This window comes from Nannospalax galili, unplaced genomic scaffold (assembly GCF_000622305.1).
Source record: "Nannospalax galili isolate Female #2095 unplaced genomic scaffold, S.galili_v1.0 scaffold188, whole genome shotgun sequence".
Classification (NCBI taxonomy): domain Eukaryota; kingdom Metazoa; phylum Chordata; class Mammalia; order Rodentia; family Spalacidae; genus Nannospalax; species Nannospalax galili.
Genome location: NW_008360325.1, coordinates 4059193 through 4071342, shown reverse-complemented (window position 1 = coordinate 4071342; position 12150 = coordinate 4059193). Strand labels below are relative to the sequence as shown.

The window sequence follows — 12150 nt, the reverse complement described above, 5'->3', positions numbered from 1 at the left end:
TTCAATAACATTCTATGATGGCTGACTGAAATCTCAGTCCCTCCTTCCCTCCTTTTCCCTCCATCTCCCTTGCCCTTTGTTTCTTTTGCCAAGGTCTTGTTATGTAGCCCTGGGCTGGCCTTGAACTCCTGAAACTCCTGATTCTGCTGCTTTAGCCTCCTGAGTACATGAGACGGTAGGTACACGTCACATACCAGCTTCAAAGTTTTCTTTTTTCTTTTTTAAATTTTATTTATTATTTTTACTTTATGTGTATGCGTGTATTGCCTGCATGTAGGTAAGTACACCCATGTTGTACAATGCCCAAGGAGGACAGAAGAGGCTGTCAGATCCCCTGGGACTGGAGTTACAGACAGCTGTTAGCTGACATGTGGGTCCTGGGATTTGAACCTGGGTCTTCTGCAAGAACAACCAGTGCTTTCAACCACTGAGCCATCTCTCCATCCCCCTCAAGCTTTATTTTTCTAACATATTTCTTGGTAATCTTTTCAGATGAAGTCCAAGTTCAAGGATTTTCAGAATGAAGTGCGCTAACTTAAAGATAACTAGACTTTACTGTAGGCGGTGTCTAACCAGTGGGACTCTGTCAGACTGGCTGTCCTGAGAGGACTACACCACAGAAGTACTTCATGATGACAGCTGAGGGGGACAACACCCTGGGACACCATCAGGACATGCTTGGGCATTTATCTAGCATTGCTGTAAATACAATTATAGTGGTAGCAGTTGTGTTTCACATTACTTAACCCTTTCCATGCATATATACAGCTTTCTACTTTCAAAATTATTGGTAAATAAAAGCAATCCACCAGATGATAGCAGGAAGATAAACATTTGCCAGGCCATAACCATCTTGAACACTTCCGATGCGGTCAGGATGTCTGCATCTACTTTTTCAGAAGGCAGCCAAGTGCTTATTCCTTACCCCATGTACTCAAGGTCAGAGAAGATGAATGTCTTGTTGATGTCAAAGCCGCAGGCGATGATGTCCTTGACATTCTCCACGGTGTAGCTATGTGCCTGGTCCAGGCTCAGGTCTTTCCACAGGTACTTCTCATCATCAGACATTTGGACGACCAAGGGCACACTGAACACATCCTGCAGCCACCTATGAAACACAGATGGCAGCACATTTGAACACGGCCTGGGCCACCCAGGGAACACAGGAGAATGCAGACATCTTGTCCCCAAGGAAGAATGCCACTTCATATGTGAGCACATAGATCCTACTTCTTAGCTGTGAAACTGCAGGATCTTACCATGTCACAACCCAACTGCTGAGAAATGGCCAGCACACTGCTTAAGAGTGCATGCTGCCAGGCTCTGTGCCGAGTACTTCTATGTACTTTGTTTTGAAGCCTTCACTCATTTTTCCGGGTGGGAGTCATCCAGTTTAGGCTGCAGTGGTCCCCAAGTGGGAAGGACATGGAGCAACAAGAGGGGGGACAGCACTGGCTGATTCCAAGGTGGTGGTCTCTCATCACACCTTGCTCCTCCAGAGTGAGCCCAGGAGCAAACGTGGTACACTGAGGCCCTGACGGTGCCAATGTCCTGACATTCTGGAGCTCGGCATGCAGGAAGCAGACTTGTCTTTCAAGACACTCTGAGAGGGGCTGGAGAGAGGGCTCAGTGGTTAAGAGCACTGACTGCTCTTGCAGAGGACCCGGGTTCAGTTCCTAGCACCCATGTGACGGCTACGAACCGTCTTTAACTCCAGTTCCAAGGGAATCCGAAGCCCTCTTCTGACCTCCAAGGCATTATACGACACGGGTGCACTCACATACATGCAGTAAATACACTCACATACATAAAATAAAATATAAAAAAAATAAAATAAGACTGCGACCAGCCTTCTTGGTTCACTAAGTGACAAGTCCCATGAGGCAATACTTACTTTGTGAAAATAAAGGGGACGAGATGACCCACGTGCATTGCTTCAGAAGAGGGGCCCCTGCCCGTGTACAGATAGAATGGTTTCTTATTTTCATAGGCATCGAGGATTTGATTCATGTCTCTAATGGAAACAAGAGGAAAAAAGTGATTTTTCTGGAGAAAGTATCAGAGCACCAAATAAAGCTCATTTGGAATCTAGACATGAAGACAGGCAAGGCGGCAGGGACGGTAGTGGAGTCATTAACTTGGTGCCCATGACAGCAGCTACTGAAGCGGTTTCTCCTGAGAATAATTGTTTTGATAGGTCAAGACATTGAAAGCTTGGAATAAAAGGTTTAAAAGATGAACATGGCTGAGTGGCTGTTGGTACTTTTTTGGAGTTACTCCAACGATCACAACATATATGCACTTCCCTAGGGGACAGGACACTAAACCAACAACACATCACCCAGTCCTGAGACTGCACACACCTAGCCCAGGAGGACCTCAGGGTTCCATTCTGGCCTGGCAGTTCAGGATGAAGGTCCCAGCTGGAGCTCTGGCTTAGCAACTTAGGCCAGCCTGAGATTTGGGTCTTCCTCCGAGAACCATTCCAGAGCTATCATTTCTCCTTCAGGCTGAGGGCACAAACAGTGCATGCCAGGATCCTCCCTGTTGCTGTGACTGGTATCACCTGGCATAGCTGCTTCTGTCTGAAGATGCTAAGATCTGAGGTGGTATCTGGGAATTTTTTTTGTGTGTGTATGTGTGCATGTGTGTGTAAATGTGTGTGGAGGCCAAAGGTCAACCTCAGGTGTTGAGCTATCCATCTTGATTTTTGAAACAGTTTCTCACTGGGATCTAGGGTTCACTAATTAGGCTAGGCTGAGTGACTAGTGAGCTCCAGGGACCTACTGGTCTCTGTTGTCCCGGCATTGGGATTACAAGCACACATGGCCACTCCTGGTTTACTACATGGTTTCTAGATACTGAACTTGGGTCCTCATGCCGTCCTCCCTGCCCAGAGCTTGTGTTCTTAATAAGCTCTCAAGGGGATTCTGATTTTTAGCAAGGTGTTGAGACCAACCAACACTCCAGGGTGTGGACATTCTTTGTTTCTGGGTAAATGTCCCAAATAAGAAAGGAATAAGAACCTTTCTGACAGGAGAGTCTAGATAACAGTACTCAGACACTTACTTGGGAGGTGGCGGCAGAAGAATCAGGAGTTCAAGGTTAGCCTCAGCTACATGGTGAGTGTTAAGTCAGCCTGGACCAATGAGCCCCTGCCCCAACAAACAAACAAATGAAAGAATAAACACACAGCATTCTAACAGTGACCTCTCTCATGACCCAAGCCAAAGGTCACAGTGCTGGTCTCTGGATTTTGGCTTACAGGTATTGTGTGTTTTGTGCTTTTTTTGTAGGCAGGGTCTATGTAGCTTAGGTTGGTCTTGAACCCAGTATGTGGTGGAGGATGACTGTGAACTCATTTGCCTGCTGTTTTACCTAAGTGCTAGGATTGTAGGTGTGTACCACCATACCCAACTTGCTTCTTGCTTTGAGACAGGTTCTTGCAATGTAGTCAAAGGTACTCTTGAAATCCTCTCCTGTCTGTCCCTTTGGAGTGCTGTGATCCAAGGAAAAGGACATTACAAACTCATACTCGTGCTGAGTTTTGAATGGTGTTTTTGAGATGAAGAAGAGGTCTTTCTTTCTCTTAACTCCTCCAATTAAACTTCTATGGGCACATGAAGAGAGAAAACTCCAGTTGTCCCATGAGTTGCTTTTCATGTGGTCACAGGCCATACATATAGAGGTCATTATGGCAAGATGTTCCTGCTTGACTGAGGCCACCTGCACACCCTTCAGTCCAGCTTCACTGACTAGGCAGCTAGGTAGGTCCTCTCAAACTCGAGAGTGAATGCCTCATGTCCTACCCTTCCCTGAGCTACTACACCAAAGAAAATGGTCACAAGGACAGTGAAAACTGGACAATGTCATGAGAAAAAGTTTTAAGATCAATGACATTAGGCTGGGGAGATGGTTCAGTGGGTAAAAGCACTTGTGCCCAAGCCTGACAACCTGAGTTTGATCCCTGGATCCACTCAGGAAAGGAGAACCAATTCCTGGAAGGTGTTCTCTGACCTCCACATGTACACACCACGCATACACACAGTAAATTAAAAAAAGAAAAAAAGAAAAAAAAGGAGAACATCTGAATGGTGCTTTCATGCCCCTCAAAAGAGTGAATAAGCAATCAAAGAGCTCCCTTCAAAGACAAATTCAGGAGTCTGGGTGTGATGGTGTGTGCCTGTAACCTTAACACTTGGGAGCCTGCAACAGGAGTTCTGAGCCAGCCTGGGAAATTTAGTGGAACCCCATCACAGAATAAAACATAAAAAAGGGCTGGAAACACAGTTTAGAGATGGAGTACGGGTCTTCTATGTGTACGAGGATCTTCCCTGCATGTATTTATGTGTGCCTAGTGCCTGCAGAGGCCAGAAAAGAGCATGGGATCCTATGGAATTGAAGGTACAGATGGTTATGAGTTGCCGTGTGGGTGCAGGGAATGAACCCAGGTCCTCTGCAGGAGCAAGAAGTGCTCTTAACCACTGAGCCATCTTTCCAGCCCCCTCAATCTCACTGATTGATTGATTGGTCATTTTGTGACAAGGTCTTCCTATAGCCCCAGCTGGCCTGGCACTTAGTGTGTAAATCAAGCTGGCTTCAATCTCACAGGGATCTGCCTGCCTCTGCCTCCCAAGTCTAAAGATGTGTGCCACCATGCCCGACTCAATTTCTTTTTAAATTATGCCATGGCATGCATGTGGAGTTCAGAGGACACCTTGTAGGATCTGTTCACCTCCTCCTACCATATGGGTCCTAGGAATTGGACTCAGGTTGTCAGGCTTGGCAACAGGTACTTTTACCAGGTGACCCACCTCAATGGCTCAGAATTCAATTTCAATTAAGGAAATACTGATTATATTTTGCACAGAATGTGGCAGAGCAGGGCCTAGAGTTCTCTGAGGCATGATGTAAAGTGTTTGGCCAGAATGCTGAATTCTGTCTTGGGTGCTTGTTGAAATAGGAGGAGGCCAGAACACTCTCACCTGTGGGATAAGAGGGGCAGGAAGTCTTTTGGAACTTACCCATTTCTTGACTGATGTTATCTGCACATAATTTATGATCAGAGGGAGGGATACTCTGTTCCATGAACTCTCTGACAATGATTCTTTTGATGTCATTTATGAGTAGGGGGAAGGTAGGTAACTTCAGAAAGTCTACTGTTTACCATGTGGAAATTCTGAACCTGGACCTGGGAATCTCTTACTTTCATGCCATCTGATTATTTACAGCATGTAATCTGCATGGTACTTACCAAGAACTGACCTTCACCTTGTGAGGTGGGTAGTTTACAAGGGAACAAACTAAGGACTCATGGGTGAAGGGACCCTGTGACTCCACAATGAGTTACTGAGAGGTGTCCCACTTTGCTCCAGGTACCAGGCAGTGCAGCACCTCAGGATTCCGCATACTCAGAGCAGAGGAAGGGTAGGCCCTGACCTGTGTGAGAAGAAGATGCCTCTGCGCAGGAAGTGGTGCGGTCTCTGGCCGATGGCTCTCTCTATTCGGTTTATCAGCTCTTTGTCAATTTTACTGCTTCCGAACTGAACTGGAAAAAACATTGGGAAACAGAGATGACTTTCTTAGATGCCAGGAGGCTTCCTGGTCTGATGAAATGAAGGAGAAAACTAGTGATCTATGCACAATCTCAATGACTCAAGTCTCCTTAGCTCTGGGCTGTGGTCCTTCCCTTCAAACGATGTGAAAAGTTCTTTGTATCAAAACAGCTGAGACTGCAATCAGCAAACAGGGAACAGAGAACAAAGTGCTGTGGGCTGAGACTAAACTCTGATGGGAAAAACACCCAGAAGGAAGGCTAGCTGCAAATTCTAGTAACCACCCCCCCAGACATGATGCAAACACACATGAAGATACAGGTGCTTATTAAGGTATAACTTCTATTCACTGACAACCATGATTTCCATATCCCTTAATTGGTGAACTGGATTCATGTCAGTCCAGAAGAAAACTGTCCCTCCTTGACAGGCTATGTCTAGATCATGGGAATAGCATTGCTGTAGATACAAGCATTTTGTTGTTTCTTCTCCGACAATTGTCAGTGATCACAATGAACAGGAAGACCTTGAGGGAAGGCATGACGGTGAGGCTGTCCTAGCAGATGCCCATTGAACTAGACTTTCCCAAAGTTCTAACTGCTTCAAACCAGGAGAAAGTTGCCAAGTTGTTTACAACAGATTATTATTACTATCTAAATAATTTTATTTATTATTTTTATTTTATGTGTATGAGTGTATTTCCTGCATGTGTGTAAGTGCACCACTGTTACTAAATGCCCTCGGAGGCCAGAAGAGGGTGTTGAAGTCCCTTGGAAATGGGAGTTACAGATGGTTATTAGCCGCCATGTGGGTGCTCGGAAATGAACCCGGGCCCCCTGTAAGAGCAGCCAGTGCTTTTAACCACTGAGCCATCTCTCTAGCCCCCACAGATCATTTTGAAAGAGTTTTATATTATTATTTAGTTTAATTAACAATTTTGGTTTCTCAGCCAGGTATGGTGGTACACGCCTTTAGTCCCAGCACCAGGGAGGCAGAGGTAGATGGCTCTCTGTAAGTTCAAGGCCAGCCTGATCTACGCAGTCAGTTCTAGGCCAGTGGGGGCTACTGGGAGACCCTGTCTCAAAAAGACCAAAAAAAAAAAAATTTTATTTTGGTTTCTTGAGGCAAGGTATTAGATATCATAGGCTAGCTAGCTTTGAACTCACTGCGTAGCTGAGGATAACCCTGAACTCCTTATCCTTTTGCATCTTCTTCCTGAGTGCTGAGATAACAAGTATGCAACACCATGCCTGGTTTATTGCTATCTTGTTTGAAAATAATCCTTTGGGGGGCTGAAGAGATGACTCAGCGATTAAGAGCACTGGCTGCTCTTGTAGAGGACCTGGGTTCAAATCCAGCACCCACATGGCAGCTAACAACTGTCTGTAACTCCAGTTCCACATGATCCAGTCCCCTCTTCTGACCTCAGCAGGCATTGCATGACATGGGTGCACTTACATACATACATGCAGGCAATATACTCAGATACATAAAATAAAAATAACAAAATATTTTAAAAAATCCTTTGGGAATGGAACATATAATTTAAGTGTTTTACGATCTATTCTTAAATATTTTATTATTAAAAAAAATTTTTTTTAATGTGTATGAGTGTATTGCTTGCATATGTGTAAGTACACCCATGTCATGCAATGCCTGCGGAGGTCAGAAGGTGGCATGTGGAATTCCCTGGAACTGGAGTTATGAGTCAGTTAAGAGTCAGTGCTCTTAACTGCTAAGCTCTCTCTCCAGCCCCATGAATCATTTAAAATTTAAAAATATCACATATCTCAAAAGATAATGGAATCGGCATGTTGAAGAAACATCTGAATTTCTGTTGAACTGTGTGTGTACAGATGGACAAGATGAAAGATTCATGCTGAGGACTCAGAGTACTGCCCAGCTATACTAGGACACAGAATTCTGTCATCTGCAACAATACAGATAAACCTCAAGGACAAGCCAAATCTGCAAGGCACAGAAGGTTAAGTCCTACATGGGCCATCACATGTGGAAGCTGAAACTGAAGATCTCAGAAGGAGAGTGGAAAAAAAAAGAATAAAGGTTGCAGGGGTTGGGGAGGGCAGGGAGAGAAGAGGACGGGGAGAAGTTGGATGCAGTGAGACTGGAGGCGTATGTTCTGGTCTGGTGCTCCACTGCATAAGAGGGTGGAGAGACCCAGTAATAATGTGCTTACGTTTCAAAATAGCTACTCGAGAGAATGTGAATGCTCTCGCCACAAGCAGTAAGCGTTGGAGGTGATGACATGCCAATTATCCTGATGTGATCATTACATGTGTGCTTCCATGTATGGAGGATGGCGCTGATGCGATCATCACTGAGTGTATGCATGTAAGGAAGAGTACATTGCCCCATGAATATATACAATTACTATGTGCCAATTAAAAATAAAATAATAGGCGTTGGAGAGATGACTCAGCAGTTAAGAATACTAACTGTTCTTGCAGAAGACCCGGGTTCAAATCCCAGCACCCATATGGCAGCTAACAGCTGTCTGCAACTCCAGTTCCAGGGGAACTCCTGTCCTCTGCAGGCATTGCATGACATGGGTGTACTTACCTACATGCAGGTATAACACTCATAGACATAAAATAAAAATAATAAATAAAATATTAAAAAAATAGGGGCTGGAGAGATTGCTCAGTGGGTAAGAACACTGGTTGTTCTTGCAGAAGACCTGGGTTTGAATCCCAGCACCCACATGGCAGCTAATAATTGTCCATAACTCCAGTCCCAGGGGATCTGGCAGCCTCTTCTGACCTCCGCGGGCGTAGCACAACATGGGTGCATTTACCTACATGCAGGCAATACATGCATACACATAAAATAAAAATAACAAATAAAATTAAAAAAAAAATTAAAAAATAAGATAATGTAACAAGCTGTGTGCAAACACATACAGATTTACAAACATCGATGAGCTCAACTCAGTGGTCATGACTAAACACTGAGGCTGTTCTGAGGGAAGGAAAGAGGAGAGCTCACCAATAAGCTTGTCGTAGTCTATGCCTTTTGCACTGCTTGTCTGTACTGTCCATGGGTCCACAAAATCCTCATTGGCTTTTGTGGCATCTGGGCTACTATTATTCCCAGCTACTGGGTTCCCTGGAGGGCAGTCAGCCTTGTAATCCTCCCCCACGGCGGCTTTATAGTTCATTTTTAATGATAATAACATCTTCACTGCAGAATCAATCTCATCCTAAAGAAACAAAGAGATCAAAGTTAAAAATGCTGACAAAAGGTAACATTTGCAAAATACCAATCAGGTGGAAGGCGCTGTGCTGAGCGCTTCCACACGGCACCCTGTGTGGCTTCACAACAACCTTGCCAAGTGGGCATCACCCTGACTACCCTCCCTGTTCCAGGTGAGGAGTCTGATACCCAAGGAGGTGAAAGAGCTTGTCTTCAAAGGCAGAAAGTCAGGGTGCAGCTGCCTTTCCCTTTAGTTGACATTCTAGTGCTACAGATTAAGATCCAAACCACATGGGCCAGTAATGGTAACACAGGGTACACTATTGTTTATGAATAGTTAATAGGCTAAAGACTCAGACAACACTGATGGCAACAACTCAGAGAACACAACGGCTGCTCCTTTAATGGAGCTCGGGGTGTTACACTGGCCCTTGTTCTGACATTCCACACAGGTTAGAACAAAAAGCTACAGAGACTTAACCAAAGATGCCACTAGGGTAGTAAAAGCAACGTAAATACACATCAAGAAAAGAGGTAGGGGCTGGAGAGATGGCTCAGTGGTTAAGAACACTTGCTGTTCCTCCAAAGGACTTGGGTTTGGTTCCCAGCATCCATATGGCAGCTAACACCCATCCTTAACTCTAGTTTTAGGGAACCTGACGCCCTCTTTTGGCCTCTGAGGGCACTGCACTCATGTGGTACACATATATGTAGGCAGAACCCTCATATACATAAAATAAAATAAATAAATATGAAAAAAAAAAAAGAAAGCAGAGGAGGGGAGGAAAAGACACAGGCCCTCAGAGGTTCACAGAAGCAGGCACACCACGACATGTTGGAGTCATAGCAATCGAATTCCAGTGTTCACATGTCTATTATTCCTGTAATCCCAGTACTTAGCAAGTGGAGGCAGGAGGATCAGGAGTCCTAGGTCATTCTTGGCTAAGTAGAAAGTTCGAGGCCAATCTGGGTACAGGAGACTTTATTTTAAAAATAAAGAATAAGGGGCTGGAAAGATGGCTCAGCGGTTAAGAACACTGGTTGTTCTTGCAAAAGACCCGGGTTCGAATCCCAGCACCCACATGGAGGCTAAAAACTGTTGGTAACTCCAGTCCTGGGGGATCCAACAGCCTCTTCTGACCTCCACGGGCACACTTACCTACATGCGTGCAATATACGCACACACATAAAATTAAAAAAAAAAAAAAAAAGACTAAATGCCGGGTGTGGCGGTGTACACCTTTAATCCCAGCAATCGGGAGGCAGAAACAGGCAGATCTCTGGGAGTTCAAGGCCAGCCTGGTCTACATAGTGAATTCCAGGTCAGCTGGGGCTACAGGGAGACCCTGTCTCAAAAAAAAAAAGACTAAAAATATAAATAAAATAAAGAATAAAAAACAAAATAAAAGGAAAGCAGCAGTAACAGCAGCTGTGAACTACACCCTTGGGTACTTGGGAGATCTACTAAAAGCCCTTTTCTTCCAGGAGCCCACAGTGGCCGCCCTGGAGGCTTCGTGTTTAAAAGAACAGGCCTAGTAAGCTGATTAGGCCACACTGTACCCTAAAGCTCTAGTCAGGTAATTGGCATAGCTGGATTAGATTACAAACAAAGAAAACACACACACTAATTTCCTTGCCTAGGGAAATACAAGCACTGCCACTTAGAATTTACCTAGAATGTACTATAAAGTGGGCTTCCTGAGGAAGAAATACTATGACCCCCAACCTCTTTTAGAGAGCTGTTCATCCGCACAGCACCTTGGTCATTGAAGGCTACAATTCTGCAGTGATCAGTGCTTCAAATTATAAAATCACCTGCAATTTGTCATCAAAATGAGTTTGCCTCATGTAATCAATAACCATGTCTACAGCTCACGTAAGAGATAAACGTTTGCCTGAGCCAGGAAGGATACTCTGCTGTCTCTGCAGTCCCGGGCTTAGCATTGGCAATCAAATAAACGTTTCACAAGTTTAATCTGCAGAATTATCTATGGGAAGACCTGCTTGCTCTGAAGTACACAGCAGTCAATATCCTTTAATCACTGGCTGTGTTGACAACCCATACACTATCTGTTCTAATTTTGCTTGCAGCCGGGAGGCTCTGTAAAGGTCAAACATTTAACCTTGTCCCTGTTAAAGGACCGTGTATAATCTGGAAGGAGGCTAGATAAGCAGATTGGCCTTGCTCATTTCTAGTCCAGTCTAACGGGGGCCAGAACTCAGAAACTGACTCTAAAAGCTGCTGTTCTGAAAAAAACCTCAAAAGACTATTCTATTATATAGAGTCAAACAAAGGCAGAGTTACTCTGAGTGTCAGAGGTCAGGGCAGAGGTGGAGGGGCGCGAGCAGCTTGCAGGTGTGCTGTGTGGTCATCCCGAGCTGCGTACTTCTCCGTATGAGCAGCTAAGATCCTGTGAGCTGGTGACTTTCTTCTGTCCTACTCATAGGTACAGGCCTGGCACTACCTTTTTCCCCTCTCCAATTCTGACCCAGCCTCCACCCCTCAGGGCACTCCCTGCTTTAGTGAGCTATTCTTGCTGAAGATACAGTATTAATAGAAAGAATTTCAAGGACCATGCACTAGGGTACAGATGGCTGGGAAGGTATGTGGAGCTACCCTCTAGCACCATAACTCTCAACGTGGCTCTATTTTGCTAAAACAGTTTCTAAAATATCAAGAACTTTTGTTATAAATACATTTCAAGGTCAGACATTTCTGAATTTTTCATCAGTTAACTAGGCTCACTGACTAACCCATGCATCCTCTGATTGCAGCCAAGAAGACAGTTGGTTTACTCTAAGCTGTATCAAGTATTGTCTGCTGGCCAGGTGGTGGTGCACACCTATAATCCCAGCACTTGAGAGGCGGAGACAGGAGGATTGTGAGTTCCAGGCACATATAGGCCACACTGGGAGACCCTGTCAAAAACAAAACAAACGAAAAAACCAGGGCTGGGCAGATAAGCAGGTAAGGAAACCTGCTGTACAATTATTAGGGCATGAATTCAAATTCCCAGTATCCACATACAAGGCCCAGAGTAGGGGCTGGAAAGATGGTTCAGCGGTTAAAAGCACTTGCTGCTCTTACAGAGGACCAGAGTGAGTTCCCAACATTCAAGTCTGATGGCTCACAACTGCCTATTAATGTCAGCTTCAGGGATCTGATGCTTTCTTCTAGCCTCCACAGGAACCTGCACATATACACACACTTACACAAACATTAACCAAAAACATGACTAAAGCGAAAACACCACTCACATCTTCCTAAACCAGGTTTATAGAAAAAATGACCAATTTATTTCAGACTTTTGTTTGAAAATTGTTTAGCCTTATCCATTGAGTCCCACCTAGGGAGTAAACTTCTTTCTGGAAAATCAATTTA

General features: G+C 44.7%; 1 protein-coding gene across 2 annotated transcripts in view; it reads right to left on the bottom strand.

Annotated features, from left to right (window-relative positions):
* Wars (tryptophanyl-tRNA synthetase) overlaps positions 1-12150 on the bottom strand; it is a 39786-nt gene that overhangs the window by 18602 nt on the left and 9034 nt on the right. For both annotated transcript variants that reach the window (XM_008825620.2, XM_008825619.2), the window contains exons 3-6: positions 8562-8775; positions 5440-5548; positions 1895-2014; positions 926-1108 (exon numbers count right to left, since the gene is read on the bottom strand). In XM_008825620.2, coding sequence (XP_008823842.2) covers positions 926-1108; positions 1895-2014; positions 5440-5548; positions 8562-8775 — 626 coding nt within the window. The remainder of the gene's footprint in view (positions 1-925; positions 1109-1894; positions 2015-5439; positions 5549-8561; positions 8776-12150) is intronic.